This window comes from Corvus brachyrhynchos, unplaced genomic scaffold, assembly GCF_000691975.1.
Source record: "Corvus brachyrhynchos isolate BGI_N302 unplaced genomic scaffold, ASM69197v1 scaffold48, whole genome shotgun sequence".
Lineage (NCBI taxonomy): Eukaryota > Metazoa > Chordata > Aves > Passeriformes > Corvidae > Corvus > Corvus brachyrhynchos.
The window spans coordinates 992,099-1,008,681 of NW_008240027.1; the positions used below are offsets into that span (position 1 = coordinate 992,099).

Below are 16,583 nucleotides of genomic sequence, written 5' to 3' on the forward strand. Positions count from 1 at the left end.
ATTAAAAAAAAATCAGCTTGGAAGTGATTTGCACTTAAGAAAAAATGTTTATATTCAGTGTGAAAATGGCTTAATATCTAAATGGAATGCTGTAATCAATGTTTTAATTCCTGTTCCATAGTTTCTAATGCATGTCACTGTGTTACCTGTGGTATTGGAATATAATTCTCATCCATTAGAATAAATCAATTGCCCATGACTACAGCGCTGTGAAAGCAGTACAAAAACCTGTTCAGTTTGTTTATGAGATTAACATTGGGAAGTTTATATCCTTTCTTGGACACCAAGAAATGTTCTTCTGTGGCTTTATCAGTTTTCTACAAAGCATCTCTTAAAGCGAGGAGGTGTTTTGTTCCTACAGTTCTTGGCTTCTTTGTACCAAAACTGCCGTCTTGTTTAATGACATTGCTATGTGGGCTGAAATTAGGCTGACAGATTGTGAGCAAAGGCTGTGATATTACAAACAATAGTCTATTGAGCATGAGGAACTTGTTGAATTAGTTACCGAAGGCATTAGTGCTCAATTCAGCCTCTTTAGCATCTGGAGGACAGACAAGAAATAGTGGGCTAATGAAATGTCCAAATGACACCAAACTGCAAAGGGCTGCAGGTGACAATGGCAGCTGATGTGTGTTTTGAAGGACCCTGGTAAGAGGCAAAAACTAATAATAAACTAATAAACCCACAGAAGGAAAAAATACTGCATTAGGAGTGAAGGGCGTGAAGGGACAAATTTCCTCCAAATTTGTCTCAAACCAGCGCAGGAGTATTCAAATCAAAAGAGAAAACAATATTGGGGTTATTAGCACACCATTGATTAAATTTTAAGGGTTCTGCTGGATTTGAGATGGGTTTTCCAGAGCAGACTGGATGGCAGTGGCTCCAGCACACCAGCTCTTCACCATCCACGATTCCCTTGACATCAGTACAATTCTCCAGTGCTGGTTTAGGGATCCTGTGGACTCTGCAAAGTGGTTCTAAGTGATTCATCTGTTCCCCATCCACTTCAAGTTAGCTTGATGTTGAAAAAGGAACTGAAATGTGCAAAAGGTCAAAATCAAGGTCTCATTTTGTTCTAATTATTCACTTAATAATCTTTTAGTTTCCTATGCCATGCAGTACAAGTTTTTAATGGTCTTTGAACTTTAAATATGAATTTAATTGCTTCTGTGTCCTTCTTTGGGAGTAATTCCATCAAAATTTGCACCTCTGCTCTGTGCTGCAGATAATCCGTACCTGGAATTGCTGAGATTGCTGGGAGGCAGGTATAAATATTTGTTTACAAGATGGACCTAGTCCACCATCTGTGTTCATCCAGCCTGCTGCCTTAACCCTAGAGAATCTGCCAGGATTCTGTGCACAGCTCAGGCTGGCTCAGGACATCCACACACCAAACTTTGTCCAGAGAGACCTTAATCTGTGACCTATGAGGCAACTGGAATCTAAACTTTTGGGATGAATACCTTGGACCACCTAAATCCTGAAATATCCAAGGAATATTATTATCCCAGCTATGTCATTTACGCAAGGCATTTAATGAAAAATACAGCAAAATGAAGTCACTTAATTAAAGGTATTACTATGCAATTGCTTGGTTTTACCATTCTTATTTACTTTGGATAATAATCTGTAGGAAATCATGGTTTACGTTAAGGTTTGAACTCAGTTGTCAGTAAGTGATGGGTCTGACCCCTGTGGCAAAACGTGCGCTCAGATGTGTCAGGGACTTCAGCTAAAGCCAGGAGCTGTGGTGGGTTGGCCTTGCCCACCCAACACTCTCTCACCCACACTCCTCACCAGGACAGGGGTGAAAATAAGGTGAAAAAGCTCATGGGTTGAGGTGCAGACAGGGAGGTCGCTCACCAGAGGCCTCCACAGGCAAAACGGACTCCGCTGTGGGGAGACTAATTTATTGCCCGTTAAAATAGGTTTGCATAGTAAAAATCAAAGAGAAATTAAAACAATGCCTTCTCCCTGCCCTTCCCCATTTCCCAGGATCAACTTCCCCACACAAGAAGCAGTGCAAGGGGCTGAGGGCTGGGGTCAGCGCTCTGCCGCTGATCCTTTCTTGCTCCCCTGCTCCACCCTGGGCCTTTCCCTTCCCCTCCCAGGGCCGCAGTCCTGTCAGGAGCGCCTGGTCCTCTGTGGGCCAGTGCTCCTCCAGGAGACATCCACCTGCTCCAGCCTCTCCCCACAGGACACACAGGGGAGTCTCTGTCCTGGCTCCCAGGGCACCCCCTTCCCTCCTCCTCCTCCTCCTCGATCCTCGGTTCTCCTCAGGCTCCCTCGCCCCTCTGCCTGTGTAGGATTTTGCCCTTCACTGGACACATTTTCACCCGCTGGGCTGAGGGTGTGGGCTGGGCCATGGGTGAGGCCGTTCTGGAGTCGGCTGGGAGTGTCAGGAAAAGGCTGGAATGGGCAGGGGCAGCGCGGCCTCTCCAAGAGCTGGGCCTGCAGCCCCACTGCCGGCACCTGGGCACCGACCCCTGCCACAGCAGGTGACATTATATATATGTTTGGCAGAGGCATTCTGGCTCTGTAAAAGGGCTGGTTTTTCCAATATTTCCAATGCTAAGTGTCTCCTTGAGGCGAGCCCTCAGGAACAGATTGAGAGTGTGGAGTGAAGCTCTGCAGAAGGAAGCAGTGGAGAGAATTTTCTTCTGAAAAGAAGGATGTGGGTAGGAAAGTAGAGGATAACATTAAAAATAGGGAAGATTAAACATGTTACATTAGTAAAGCCAGAAACAATTTAGGATGAGGTAGAAATCCTGGAAATATTGATAAACAGAATTAAAAATGTCTTTTTCCTGCTTCTTTTCCAGCCCAGAGCAGCAGATCAGCTGAATTTTGCTGCTTGTGCTAGTATTGAGCAGCGTGTTACCAGAGAACAGTCCTATTGACTGCAGTGGGACTTGCTGAGCAGGGAATTGTTTAGCTCAAATAGCCTTATAAATACACATTAGAACCCAACAGTATATTTCCAACCCCAAAATATATTTGAAACCATAAACCCAGGTTTTCAGTGCTACTTTTTTGAAAGAAATATAATTTAGCATGCAAGCTAAAACATGGCCCTGTCTTACAAGACCTGATGAGATGGGTTTTGGATTGGATCAGGAAAATGTAGTCTTATTTTTGTAGTGTATAAATGAAATGGACAGTCTAAACCCTGTCTCTAAAAATCTTGGCACACTTCAAAGGAAAAATGCCATTTTAGCAATTTAAAAGCACTTAGTGGGTTTTCCCAGTGCTGAACTTCATTTCTATAGCCAGTGTGGTTGCCTGCTGAATAATGCCATAGGGGACAATGTAGCTCTGACTATACTTAAAAATACTATTCCATGAAATTCACTAGGAACAAGCTGAGGCAAAATCTCATTTGTGTCTTTGGAAGGAGGTGATAGTGGCTGTAAATGGTAAAGGAAAAGGACTGAGATGGTTTTTGTATCACAGAGGAGATGAAGGCTGGACCATCTGTGCGGAGAGAGGGATGCTCAGAGGAACAGCCAGAGGGGCCAGGGGGAAATCTGGGGGCTTTAATGTTACAGGGGGTTGAACAAGAGCAGCAATTGGGAAGAAAGAAATCCATACAGGTGGGGGCTAAAAGAGGTGCAGAGGCATAATTAGAAAAGGGAAAAAAAGAAAAAGGAAGCAATTAAAAGGATATTAGGACACATAATTGGAATATTCAGATAAGAGGAGACAAAAGGTCAATTTGATTGAGTAATAAAAATCTGTGTTGTCTTCTTTTTGGTGTATTCATATGCATGTAGCTTACTGCTATATATTTTATTCTATGACTACAGTTAGGCCTTTAAAAAATAATTCTGAACTGCTGCGAGGCCTTTTGTACTTGCATATTTTAACCAACAGAGGCAGAAGTTTTAAAAACTTTTCTCAGTGTAGTTCCTGGGGATTTGATCAGCCATTCATTAAAACACATCCTGTTTCATCTGTCCTTGGTAGGGAACCTTGGCCGGGTGGACCATGTCACGGAGTTTGAATATGACCTCTTCATTAGGCCAGATACCTGCAACCCACGCTTCCGAGTCTGGTTCAACTTCACTGTGGAAAACGTGAAAGAATCGCAGGTAAGTGATAATAAATTAGATGGTATGATAGCTTTAAAAATTGCTTACTTCAGAATGTATTTTCTTTAACAAAAAAGATGACACCCAGGGTTTGCGAACTAAAAATTGCTCTAAAATATATCTTTGTTTGAATTTTTACAAATAAAATAAAGCAGGTATCAGCATTGGTATGGTATGACTGTCCTTTTCAGCAATGCAAGACAGGAGGTAACTGCAGACAGTATAAGCTTTGCCAACTAACAGAGCTGGTATTAGTAATGGCTGCCATGTATTTGTGTTTTTGCATTCCAACTGAATATGTGTGTTAATGTACCAAAAAAGTCCATCATAGCTGTTCAAATATTATCACTCAAGCCTTCATTTAATACATGTAGAACAATGAGGTAGCTTTGCAAACAGGCATTTCCCTAGTGACTTGTAGCAGAGGAGTTGCTTGCCAACGTGTCGCTTGTGAAAGAGGAGGTTTAAATGTGAAGCAAATTGATAGGCAACTGTTTCACTTACTTTTAAATAATGTTTTTTTGCAGTAAAAATTCCCCTTGAGAAAGAAACTTCCTTGCTCTATTTTTTCACTTGTGTAATTACAAAGTTATATACTCACATTGAAAAATAAAAAAGGGATTTCATTTCACTTTTCACAAGCACCTTGAATTTTGTTCTGGTGGCCTGCCTTAGTTTATCAGGATCAGTCTGTCATTTTTACTTATTGGAAATAAAACATATTTAGTAAGAGAAAAAAACTGCAGAAGCTTGATATGTGTATTCCTACGAGACTAATATCTTAGTATCCACCACTGTACCATTCCTGTTACAACTGGAAATGATGAAATTGTTTATCTATCGTCCTGGAGCCTGATACTTTATCAGACAGACCCTTTCCCCTGCTGTGCCTTACCCAACTATGATCAAATTATATAGTCATGAGATGAATGGGAATCTGTCTCAAGGAGGCAAAGAGATCAGGTAGAAAGATACAATATATATCTAGTGCTTACAGGATATTTGTTTTCATGATTGTCTACATGAAAGAGAGTGGTTTCACTATTAAGTTTGGCTTGTGAGGTCTGTTTTTATAATGTGTGCTCCTATAATCTTTTTCTCATCTCTCCAATTTCCGTTAAAATGGGACCTGCCTGGATGTAATCTAGTCTGGAACCCTTTTTAGGTCTTTGTACTACAGGCCATGGGCAGCATTAGTCATTGCAGCTCAGCTATATTAAATGAAAGTTAGAAGTTGCTACATCAAACATTCAGTGTAATGCAATCTGTTTTCTGCATTTTGATTAATTTATTTTATGTTTTCCTAGAAAACAGTAACAATGAAACCCAAACTATTCAGTACTGCTTAAAAATGTTGCACTAATACAGAGTACCTTTGATCACATTATGTGTAGGAGTAGATATTTTAATAGCCCTCTATAAATCATTACCTGCATCCTATTGTATTTATTTTTGATGTATTATATAGGCAATGTCCGAGGAAGGCACACCTATACATTTATATGTATTAGGTCTGGTTTTAGCCATTTGGATGAGAACTCATAAAGAGTAGCTACTTTTGTTTTATATATGATCTATTAGTGCATTATTTTGTTTTATTAATCTACTGATAAATGAAAAGAAAGACCAGTTAGACGTTCCAGCCAATTTTACCATCCATGCATTATTGTTCCATAAGAAAACAGGTTCTTTGCATTCCAGTTTTAATTTTCTTAAGTCGTGGAGCTTCCATTTCCTATGTCTCAAAACTGTTTTATAGACTCCTCTCACTTACAGTGTTGCTTGATTTTTAGCCTAAAGCTTTCCTTTATTTAATCCCACAATTCCCGGTTGCAATTCTGCTTAGTAATAACTCCTCTTGGTACAAATAAATCCTCATCATCCCTGGCTAACATTTATATTTCTGTAAATTATAACATTCCTCATCATTTGTGTCTCAACCTAGCTATCATGTTTGGTTCTTTCAGCCCTATATCCAATAGACCACTTTACCTTTTAAGTATTTTTCTGCTTTGGGGCCTTTGGACTTTCATTGTAAGTGAATCTTTCAGTCCTCTGATAATTAGCCCAGTTTCCCAAGGAAGCAAAGCTTATATGATCACACTGTCTGCTTGCTGGCCTAGGTTTTTTTATGGCTGCTGATCCCTCTCCTCTCTTTTCTCCCTCAATAGCTTCTTAACTCTTGGCCAGTTTCAGCACCACTGGACAGGAATTCCTGTAAGTTTCAGGAAAACAGGCTGCCAGATGGGCAAGAGACCCATTAGTGTTCCCACTGGCAGACAGGCTATAGTATGAGATCATTTCTTATTAAACATCAGAGAATCCACAGAGGAGATGAATAGGAGAAAGTACTCATTGGAATTTGCATTTTTAAGATACCAGAGAATCCAACCATGAAATCCAAATCCATAGCATTTAGTAATTTTGCTTCTTGCAGAACTTCTTGTTTTTATTGTTATTCTTCCTCTTCCAGTTCCTTCAATATTTTCTTTATAGTGCGGAACTAAAATTTAATGGATAATTCTGAGTGTGCTAATCCCAATTTACAGAGAAGGGGCTCTAGTGCCTTTTCTCTGTTACTGCCTCACTATAGACAGCTGGAAATTGCAGCAGCCTTTTGTTGCTGTATCACTATGGAAACTCAGGCCTAATTTGTTTTTCCCTATCATACAGAAGTCTTTTTCGGAGTGATTGCTTCCTTGCTCCTGTTACGTATGTCTGAGGTTACTGTTGTGCTTCACAGGTAATAGAGCTAAGTTCTGTACCATGCCAGTGACAGCCCTAATATTTCCAGAATTATTTTTAGAATGTTATTATGAACTTGGTTTATTTGATGTTCACTTCCCTATGTTGAAGTAGAACCAACAGACTCTTTTTAATTTGGAAGTTGGTAAATTAATTTCTTCCTCCTTATGACTTGGACTTCTACGTAAGACATCTTATGTTGTCAGTTTTATTTTATACTTTTTATAACATGGAAAAAAGATTAAAAAAAGTAGCTAATGCCTTACATTTATGGGGGGAAAAGAACCATCATATAAGATACCTGCAAGATGTAAAATATGTTCCTTTGGTCTACTTATATGGTTTCTGACTTGCAAGTCAGTTGGTCTAAAAAGATCTGAGCTATGATGTTTTTTGTTCCTTGTTTGGTGAATTCAATTAACACCAATATTGGAAAAGAAAAAAAGAAACTGATATGTTACATGTAAGGAAAACACATAGACTTTTATGATTTACACGTATCCATGAAAGGGAGAGTGAAGGAAATAGGATTTGCTGTGGAACACATGGTCTCATGGGCAAAGCCTCCAATTTCTCTAATTATATACGTGTCACAGGCTGCTCTCTATTCCTGATAATGCTCTTTACTGGGTAGGATTTCCTTCCTATTCACTTCAGCCATGGCCCTTAAAACGCCATCTATGATTTTGCTAAATTTCTTCTCTGTGCAGCCGGAAATTGGATGGACAAATTTCATCTCCCAATTGCATTTCAAGTATTTTAAATACACAGTGCTTCAGGTGCAAGTTTACCTCTGAGCTAGAATGGCTTTAATGCTATTACTAACAGTGATTCATTTGAGCTTTTTGGGAAAAAAAGAAATGTGTGTACGTGTGATAATAAAAAACATACTGGTATACCAATATGGGAGGATTTTACAGGTGAAAAGAATGATTATTGTTCTTGAGGGCCATAGACAGAAATTCTTCTCCAGTGATTGACACTCCCTCTTCCAGATACTATAACCACACCAAAAAAAGATGATCTTTGTCCTGGAAAATTTGCTTTTGAGCAATTTGAGAAGAGGTAAGAGTTAAATACAAGAAAGCCATGAAAGGATTGACAATATTTGAGGATTTTTGATTTAACACGCAGCAGCCATATTACACCACTAAGCAATGCACATCTAGGCCTCATGACAAATTCTGTGTGTGTGTGTGTACCCTGAGCAGCTCTGCTGTCTGATGAATCATGTTGAGAAATGGTATTTTCACTGAGATTAAAAAAAGAATTTCCAACAGAAGGGGTTTCCTAATAGTGCCAAATTTTGTTCTGTAAGTGTTGATAAACACATTTGGAGTTCTTCATCGCAAAGGTACTGACAAAATATACCAAGAAGGATAGAGGAGACGAATGGATATTTGGCAGCTAGGATTTGATCATTACTTACAGTTAATAAATCAATCCAGATTGAGGTTAAAATCGAGGAACCAAATGTTATTTACTTCAAAGGCATTCTCTCTGTTACTTCAGTTTCTGTTGGACTGAAACTAGAATTTTGACTCATGAATTTTTTTGGGGTTTTTGTTATGTATGGGTATGGATCAGGAAAAAGGATAGCCTATTCTTCAGAAATTTAAACAGGATGCCCAGGTAAGACAAGAGATTATCATAGATGGACATTATTATGAATGCATGGAGCTGTCATTGTAGAGTTTTATGGTTTTTTGTCCTACACTGTTTTGTAAAATATAGAAGGCTGTAAGATCTCTGTTGTCTTTAATTGATTAGATTTTCAGGAAAGATTTATTATTGACAGTAGATTTTATAATATGTTCAGGCCTCTTCTTACTGTCCTAAAACAACTCAGTGATCCTTAGCAGACAACTGCTTCTTTATGATGTTACAGCTGTGATTGTTTATAGGGAGAGGAGATGCCTCTCTTTATACCAACTGACACATTTTGGAGAAGAAGGGGGAAAGAAAGAAAAGCAGGCATGATTTGAGGTACTCAACCTCTTTTTCTGACCTAAGAACTCAGTCTGTGCGGTTAATTCCTGCAGAAGCTGCATCCAAAGTAAGATGGAGTGAAGATGACATCAAAAGCAGGCTAAAGTTGGAAACAGGCTACCTTTTTACTTTCTTCTTCTTAAGAAGACAAGCTTTGCTGTCCTGTCATTTGGGGGTTTAAGTTACTGGTATCAAGATACTTTATGAAGTCTTATAGTCTTTCCAGCTTCTCATTTGAGAAGACAGATATTTTCTTTGCAGTGCATTAAAGGCTATATTGCACTTACCTAGATTTGGAAAATGCATATGTAAAAGGGCATGTTTTTATGAAAGAGTACAGTTCTGAAATTTTGAAGTGAATACATTTGAAGTGAATGAATAAAGCATTTTTTGCAACAATTCCTAACAAATCTTAAATGCATAATTTCTTTAATGTGTTTCATTGCAGATACCTTCTTAATAAATGCAGTATATATCACTCATTTATTAATAATTTACATTAATTATTTATTAATCCTCTTCTGGTCAGCTCCTGTAAGCTCTCTAAATAGCTGTTTATAATAATTTACAAGGAGAATCACTAGATTATTTGAATTTTGCCTGTTTAGGAGGCCCTCAGCTGTTACCCATCTTCATGTACTCTTATGTAAAATTTTAGCACTCTAGAAAGAGACATCCGACTCTTCCTGTATTTTGGTATTTTAGTCACTGCTTACACAGGTAGACAAAACCTGATCTTTTTCATGTCCCAGTTTTTTGTTTTGTCATATAAATTAATTTTTTTTCCTTGCTTCTGATACTTTTCTTGAGAACCATCTATATTCAAGAGTATAAATAAATAAATGAGTATCAGCTCACAGTACCAGCTCACATTGCCATTTTGACTTTAAGATGAAACTGTGAGTAGCATAACTCCTATAACTTTTCATTCACAGCTTACTGTAGTTTTAGTATTGATTTAGTTAGAGCAGTATCAATTTTTTATTTGTTTCATATGTGAGTGAAGTTTTTCCTTTTTCTTAGCTACCAGGTAGTGGATTTCAGTTCTTGTGGCTGAACTTGGTCAAGATTTAAACTTTGACATGCATCTAAGGTTGCTGGGTTTGTCAGTCATTATCATTCATCATTATCATGTCATGTCATATCATGATTTATTTTTCCTTGGAGAAAGGCAAATGCTGCATAAAGGTTGAAGTTATAATCATTTTTCTAAGAAAGATTAAAAAGGAGGCAAAGCTGTCTTGAAACGTTTTAATCAGGAAAAATCAAGTAAAAAAAATTGATCCGAATTAGAGAATGGTTTCACTGAAAATTCTCTGGTGTTCACTAGCAAATATGACAACAGTTGAGCAAAATAAGAGTTATGTGTTTACATCCTCTGGGATTCCTTTCAGAATTTAGAAGCAGCAGAAGTCTGGACTTCAAGTTGGTTTTCGTTTAATCTAATCCCTGTGTACTACAATGTTGCACTGCATATCCTGCACTGGCCAAATCCTTTAAAGCTGTATTTGAGTGCATATGTATATTTTATATATAAGTATATGCACACATATCTGTCTGTCTGCCTTGAAACATGAGAGGCTGAGGTGACTGCATTTGGACAATATCTTTTTAGTAACAGCTTTACCACAGGAAAAGCAGATTATGTCTTTGAGTAGCACATGTCCTTCAAGTTGAAAAAAAATGGGAGAAAGAAGGATGGAGGCAGAATCATGATGAAATTTTTGTAAGACCTTGTGGTACCATAGCACCTGGTAATATGGGTCTGAAACTTTTTGTAAGGGAAGGGTTTGAATTATCTGAAGTCTGTATTATAGCACAAAATGGATTGTTTCACAGGAGCCCTTGTATTTTTAAAAGTAGCTTTCCTGATCCCTGTGTTGGAAAGTGGTACAGTTTTATTGTAAGTCAAAAGTGCATAGAGTTAGATGATACCTGTAGCAGTTGAGGTAATCATTCACTTACTGAGGAAGCCATATGAAATGATAATTAAATAAGAAACAAAGTGATGACATTTAAAATAGATTACATGTGTGTCTCAACATTTAAAAAAAGAAAAATCAATTGAACATACTGCAGTTTTGAAGAAAAATAATGTTACCATTTTGGAAACTTGTGCTTATATTGGTCATGTATAAAATTAGATTTATAAATGATGATTCTTCCAAGTTGGAATCCTTTCAAGTATGTATAATTTTATTTTGGATCAATAATTCAGTTGTGCTTAGAATAGATTGAGGGTGCATGTGAAACTTTGGTAAGTGCAATATAGTGCGCATCTCCATGAAATTATCCAAAGCTGTCATGACAGGTATCATCCTTTGAAAAGTAATGAATGCAGGTGGGTTGGTAAACACAGAAAATACTCAGCATTACCAGAACACTGTCTGTCCTGGTGAAATATTCACTCTTGGCAAGCCAGTGTTAAATTCATAAACCTTTTCTGTTCCAGGTGTCTGTAAGAACATCTCAGATGCCAGTGTTCAGTAATTATTGCATACATACTGTATGCTTCTGATTTAACAGTGGCTTTTGCCTACAGGAAACTAATGGCCAGGTGTGCTTAATTTCCTATGATGGTGGCGTCTGTCACTCAAAATGTCAAAAATACTTTATAGATGTCATAAACAAAATCAGCGCTGTGATGATCTCGATGTCAGTGATGTGACATGCTTACTTTTCTTTCAGTTTAAGACCTTTCTGATTTCTGATTAAATACTCCCCTTTTTAGTTACAGAGTGAATTGTCTTCCATGCAAATTTGTTTCTTTTTTCTTTTATTACTGAACAGTCTTCATATCAGAATGTGGAAGCATACGTTGAAGAAGTGAAGATGAAATGTTTTAAACTTTCCTTCTTTTGGATTTTCTTATCTTTTAAATTCAGAGTAATTTTAAATTTTTAAAATTCAGAATAATCAATGTCTCCCATTGATTTCAGAGGGAGCAAAGTTCCTAAAATGCTAAATGCTGCAGAAAAATCCCATCCTGATCTCAATTAAATATTTTTTTCCTTTGCTATAGTTCTTATAAGTATATGCTTAGTTTATAAAACTCTGGAGCTATCAAGCACTAAGATAAACACTTTCATTTTTTTAGGGAGCAAATAAAATTAAAATGCCATGATTTGTAGCTTTTTGGTTTTTTTGTTTTTACTGTTAATTAAAACTGGACAACTCTATAGGTTACCCGAGATATTGCATTCTATATAGTTAAATTATTATGTTCTTCCAGCAAAATATATTTTAATTTATCAATTGAAGAAGCTGGGAAATACTCTGTAAAATGACTGTGCAATTTTTTGCTTTGAGAAATTAAGGAAAATTAACACTGAGTTTATAAACTGACTCTCAAAATAGAGCTCCTGTATTTTTTATATATAACACAGAATAATAAGCTGAGTGATTCTGATGACTGAGTACAGTTCCCCCAGTTTAGGCTCTGACCTGTACACCCTGGATTAGCAACATCTGCTGTTACACCACAGCTCAGGATGGCTCTGGTAATTTTTTTTGTGAATTGAGAAGCTCCATGGAAGCTTCTAATTTTCATAGTAGCACTACCATGATGAACTGTGGCTCATTACTGTAAACTGATGGCAGCTGTTAATACTATTACAGGCAGAGACTTTTTATTTAAGGGAAACATTAGCCACTAACTGGTAGATTTCTGACACAGTATTACATAAGGCTTCCTGTTAGGAAGGAGAGCAAAGAGAAATGGATTTGAACCCATTAGTATCAGAATTACGTGTCAAAAAGCTAGAGCAGAGTTCAATTTATTTCTGCAATAAAGTGTAAGCTAGAGATTGACTTGACAATTATTTTACCTTGCATTGCTCTGGTTGTTCTGAGATGACTATTCCAACATCAAATCATCTTGTTTGGACATCTTTTACAGAATAACATGATAGTCTAAATATGCATTATGTTATGTAAGTACTAAAACTCGGCAGGTTTTTTCAAGTAGAAATGAGTTTTTTATTACTCCTTTTACTAGAGGATGTATATACAGTGGAACACATTTAAAACAACTGCATGTATTTCTGCTAAATCTACTGCATGTTGTTGAATGGCGTTTACATTGTAATAGAAAGGATAATCTTTCTGAAGCTTTTAGTAGCTTGGTATGAGGAATACAAATAATCTGCCCCAAAACATTTGTTTTCTCTAAGCCAGTCACTGAGCAGGGTTGTGGCTTCTGTTTACCAGTCTCTTTTTTCCCTAATAATTTTCCAAGGTAAGAGACAACAAATTGGACAACCACTTCCTGATTATAATTTTCAACTTTGAGAAGAGCGTTGTTACCAAAATTTTTGCCCATTTAATGTACATATGGTCCTACTGAACACCAAAGTCCATGAATTCAGAGCTTTAACCTTGAACATTGTAATCAGCTTTTATTGGCATGGCAAATTTTCTTGAACTGGTAGTCCTCTACAGAACACTTATTTTTTTTTCTAGTTGGATAGCATAATTTTTGAAGGGTGTTGTGTTCATTGTCCCTCTGGAAATTCACATGAAGCTACACAGAAGATGTTTATTACAACTTTAATAAAAGTAACCTATTACGTCAATGTGCAGGTTCTCCTAGCAGGTTTTACTTTCCCTTTGCATGGTTTCATGCAGGTCCATGTCATATTCAGGGGTGATGCAGGGAAGCAGAACTGCAGCTTTGCAGCTTGTTGTGTGTTCGTGTTCTGATCTGTGAACTCTGTGGGCAAAACTAATCCCACAATCAGAGGACTACAGAGTATGTGGGGTCCATGGCAGGGCCTTGCCTGGCCCTGCAAATTTGACAGTGATGCTGAGTACCTCCAGTGTTAGGTTTAGAATCGCCTCAATAGCCAGATTAAACTGAACATCCTTCCTGGCAGGCATGTGGAATGGCAATTCCATGGCTTTGGAATATCCAGGATGAAACTACAATAGCTGTTCCTTGTGGGTTGTCTCTTCCCTATGGCTGCAGAAGGATTTCTTCGAAGCAGAGGTTAATATAGTTACCTACCTGGGTCAATTGTTATTTTACATGGAGCTAAATATATTTATTTTATTGATTTAAAGCCTGTTCATTATAAAAATCAGCCTATACAGAGAGATGGCATGTATGCAGAGAGATAATTTCTTTTTTTTTTGGCCAGGAATTTTTCATGCATAGATACAAATGAATTTTCTAAATGTAAATGTTTGGCTAGATTATTCTTCAGAGACACATATTGATTTCTGTTGTCACCCTTCAGTGAAATTTAGTGTAGGTTACTGGGAAATCCTTTCCAAGCACATTCTGAAAAAAAATGTAAAATATGATTTCCTTGACAGTTAGTGAAAAGAGACAGAGTAGATGTTAACAAATTAACTGTGTTTACTCCATCTTCACCATTTTAAGAGTCTTTCAGCTTCTAAAAAATCCGCTCCTTTGATGCTTATAGAATACGGGTCCATATTGCACTGGGTGAGCTCGAAAGCGTGTTTGGAAATTCGTAGCTTAGCAAAAGTGAAGCTTTGCATCTCCTGATTTTCCTTTGCAAATCTAAATGTAGAGTTGTGGCTCTCTCACCAGAGTGGGAAGTACTGTATAATTTTGCAGTTTAGGCTATTCTATAATGCAAGTAGTGTGAGTCTCATGGAAAACTGTGTGTGATGGCCAAGCTTAATCCTAAAATGTTTCATTCAGCTTTCTAATAAACCTGAAATTCATAAATTTCTGTGTGTTATAGTGGGTTTGATAACTATGGATTAGAACAATTTTACACTTCAGTGCTTAAACCCAAATATTGTTCTACATATACTTTTTCTTTTTCCTTTTCCTTTTTTTCTTTGTTATTTAGAGTACAAAATGCCTTCAGTAATACCAGAGTGCAACCTATGAAGAATTTGTTTTTATTAAAATGTAATTTTATATCTATCTAAACAAGTTATTTTAAAACTTACATAATATTTTCATGTCTTACAAGGACTGTTAGATAGAAGTGTTGAACAGTTTCTTATAGGTCAGTGATGATAAGTATTAAGTTCACCTAAAAATAAATAAAAAATTATATTCCAGAGCTACAAAATCTGATCAATTTTTGCTTTCTTGGCATTGTGGTATTGTTAACCGGCATGAATTTTCTTTGTAAATGGTTTAAACACTACTAGTGTCATGTCAGTTATAAAGTACAGTCAATAAATGTTTGGTTTAACAAATACATTTTAATATATAGGAGATGAGACTACAACGTTGCAGTACATTGCTGTATTTTAATAAGATTTAAATCATAATTTCTCTGCACTCCTTTGCTGGTTTTGTACATAATAATAAACGTACAGACTTGGAAGGAAAACCCAGCTTCTGTTGTTTCAAGGGAACAGTGATGCTTGGGTTTGTATATGATTAGTAGTGAAGCTACAAATATTAAAATTATACAATGATGTATTTGTATTTTCTCAAAACATTTGGGAACATTTTGAATTCAGAGGTTTTTTTATGATGTCTCTCTGATATACTTCAAGGAAGAAAAGCAGAAAGAATTTTGGAAAAATATTAATCTTTGTGGTAAAACTGGCTTTATCAAAAGCCAAACAAGCAGAGGCATTTTAACATAATTTTCTCCTGACTTAAACAATCTTAATTTTATCACTTTGCCAATCTGTGTTCCTTTGCATGAAGTATGTGCAGGAGATACTTCTGAATTTGCATTTTCATTAGATTTAGCATTCAGCACCTAATGCCATAAATTTGTTTTTGAAACTCTTTAATTCCCCTGAGTGTTCCAACATATTGAATGCTATTTGCTTTGTATTATGTTGGCAGCAAATCTGCAGTGAAAATGCTGTCAATATATATTCATAGCTAACATTGTTAACTAAAAGCAATATTGTTTTTCTATTGTAAGCTGTCACAAATGTTTGGCACCCTGTTGTGTAAGCCAAAAAAATGTCAAAGAAAGAAAAGAATATTTTTGAAGAAAAGTGCAGTGATAGTGTCAAGTTTTCTGTATTAAAATACATTCCCATTTGTACAGACCCTTACAATTTATGAAATTGTGTTTTGTAGTAGTGTAAAGTTAGAATATTGTGAGAAGATGCAGGCTGTTACAGATATTACATTAAATGAGAGGCGCATAGTAAATGATACAGCCATTTTACTTCGTGTGTAATGCAATGCTTATCAGGCTGTAAAATGTATTCTACTAAAGCCAAAGATTATTTTATTAATAGATGTGCTATATATATGGGGAAAATGAATGAAAAAGATTTTGCATTTTTTCTGGGTTTGAAGATGAAGTGTATAATTAGCAAGAACAAATGCAAAGTTTTGAACATTCTCCTAGGGAGTATTCTTATCTTTGTGTAGGACATGCTGATTTTGTTTATTTAAATTGTGTATTCCTTTTCCCTATCATTTGTTCTTTTCTAATGGAACTTATATTTTTTATATCTGCACGCTATTATAAGAATGTCTTAGAACAAAGTATTTTAGAGAACTTCTGTGGGGAGAAATGAAAAAAGAAAAAATCTGTCTGCCATGCAAATAACCATGTTAATGCTAATACATAATAAACACCCATAAACTAAAGTAAGACAAGTGGCATCTTTTGTGCTACTCTTGCAAGTGTGTTAACCCAGAGAATTTGTAACCTCAGCCACGTAAGTGGAAACTTCTAGATGAGGTACTTGAGGCACAACCAGGTTCTCTGACCACAGGCTGGGTTACTCTTGAATCAGCAGAGTTCGGCTGGTGGCAATGGAGAGCACTGAGAAAAATGGGTGTTTCATTTC

At 36.7% G+C, this 16,583-nt stretch overlaps 1 protein-coding gene across 1 annotated transcript in view; it reads left to right on the forward strand.

Annotated features, from left to right (window-relative positions):
• The window catches only part of AGBL4 (ATP/GTP binding protein like 4), a gene marked incomplete at its 5' end in the record, with an annotated part of 872,835 nt that overhangs the window by 25,425 nt on the left and 830,827 nt on the right, over nt 1–16,583 (forward strand). Inside the window, one exon of the mRNA XM_017743442.1 lies at nt 3,967–4,091. Within this exon, the coding sequence (XP_017598931.1) occupies nt 3,967–4,091 (125 nt within the window). The remainder of the gene's footprint in view (nt 1–3,966; nt 4,092–16,583) is intronic.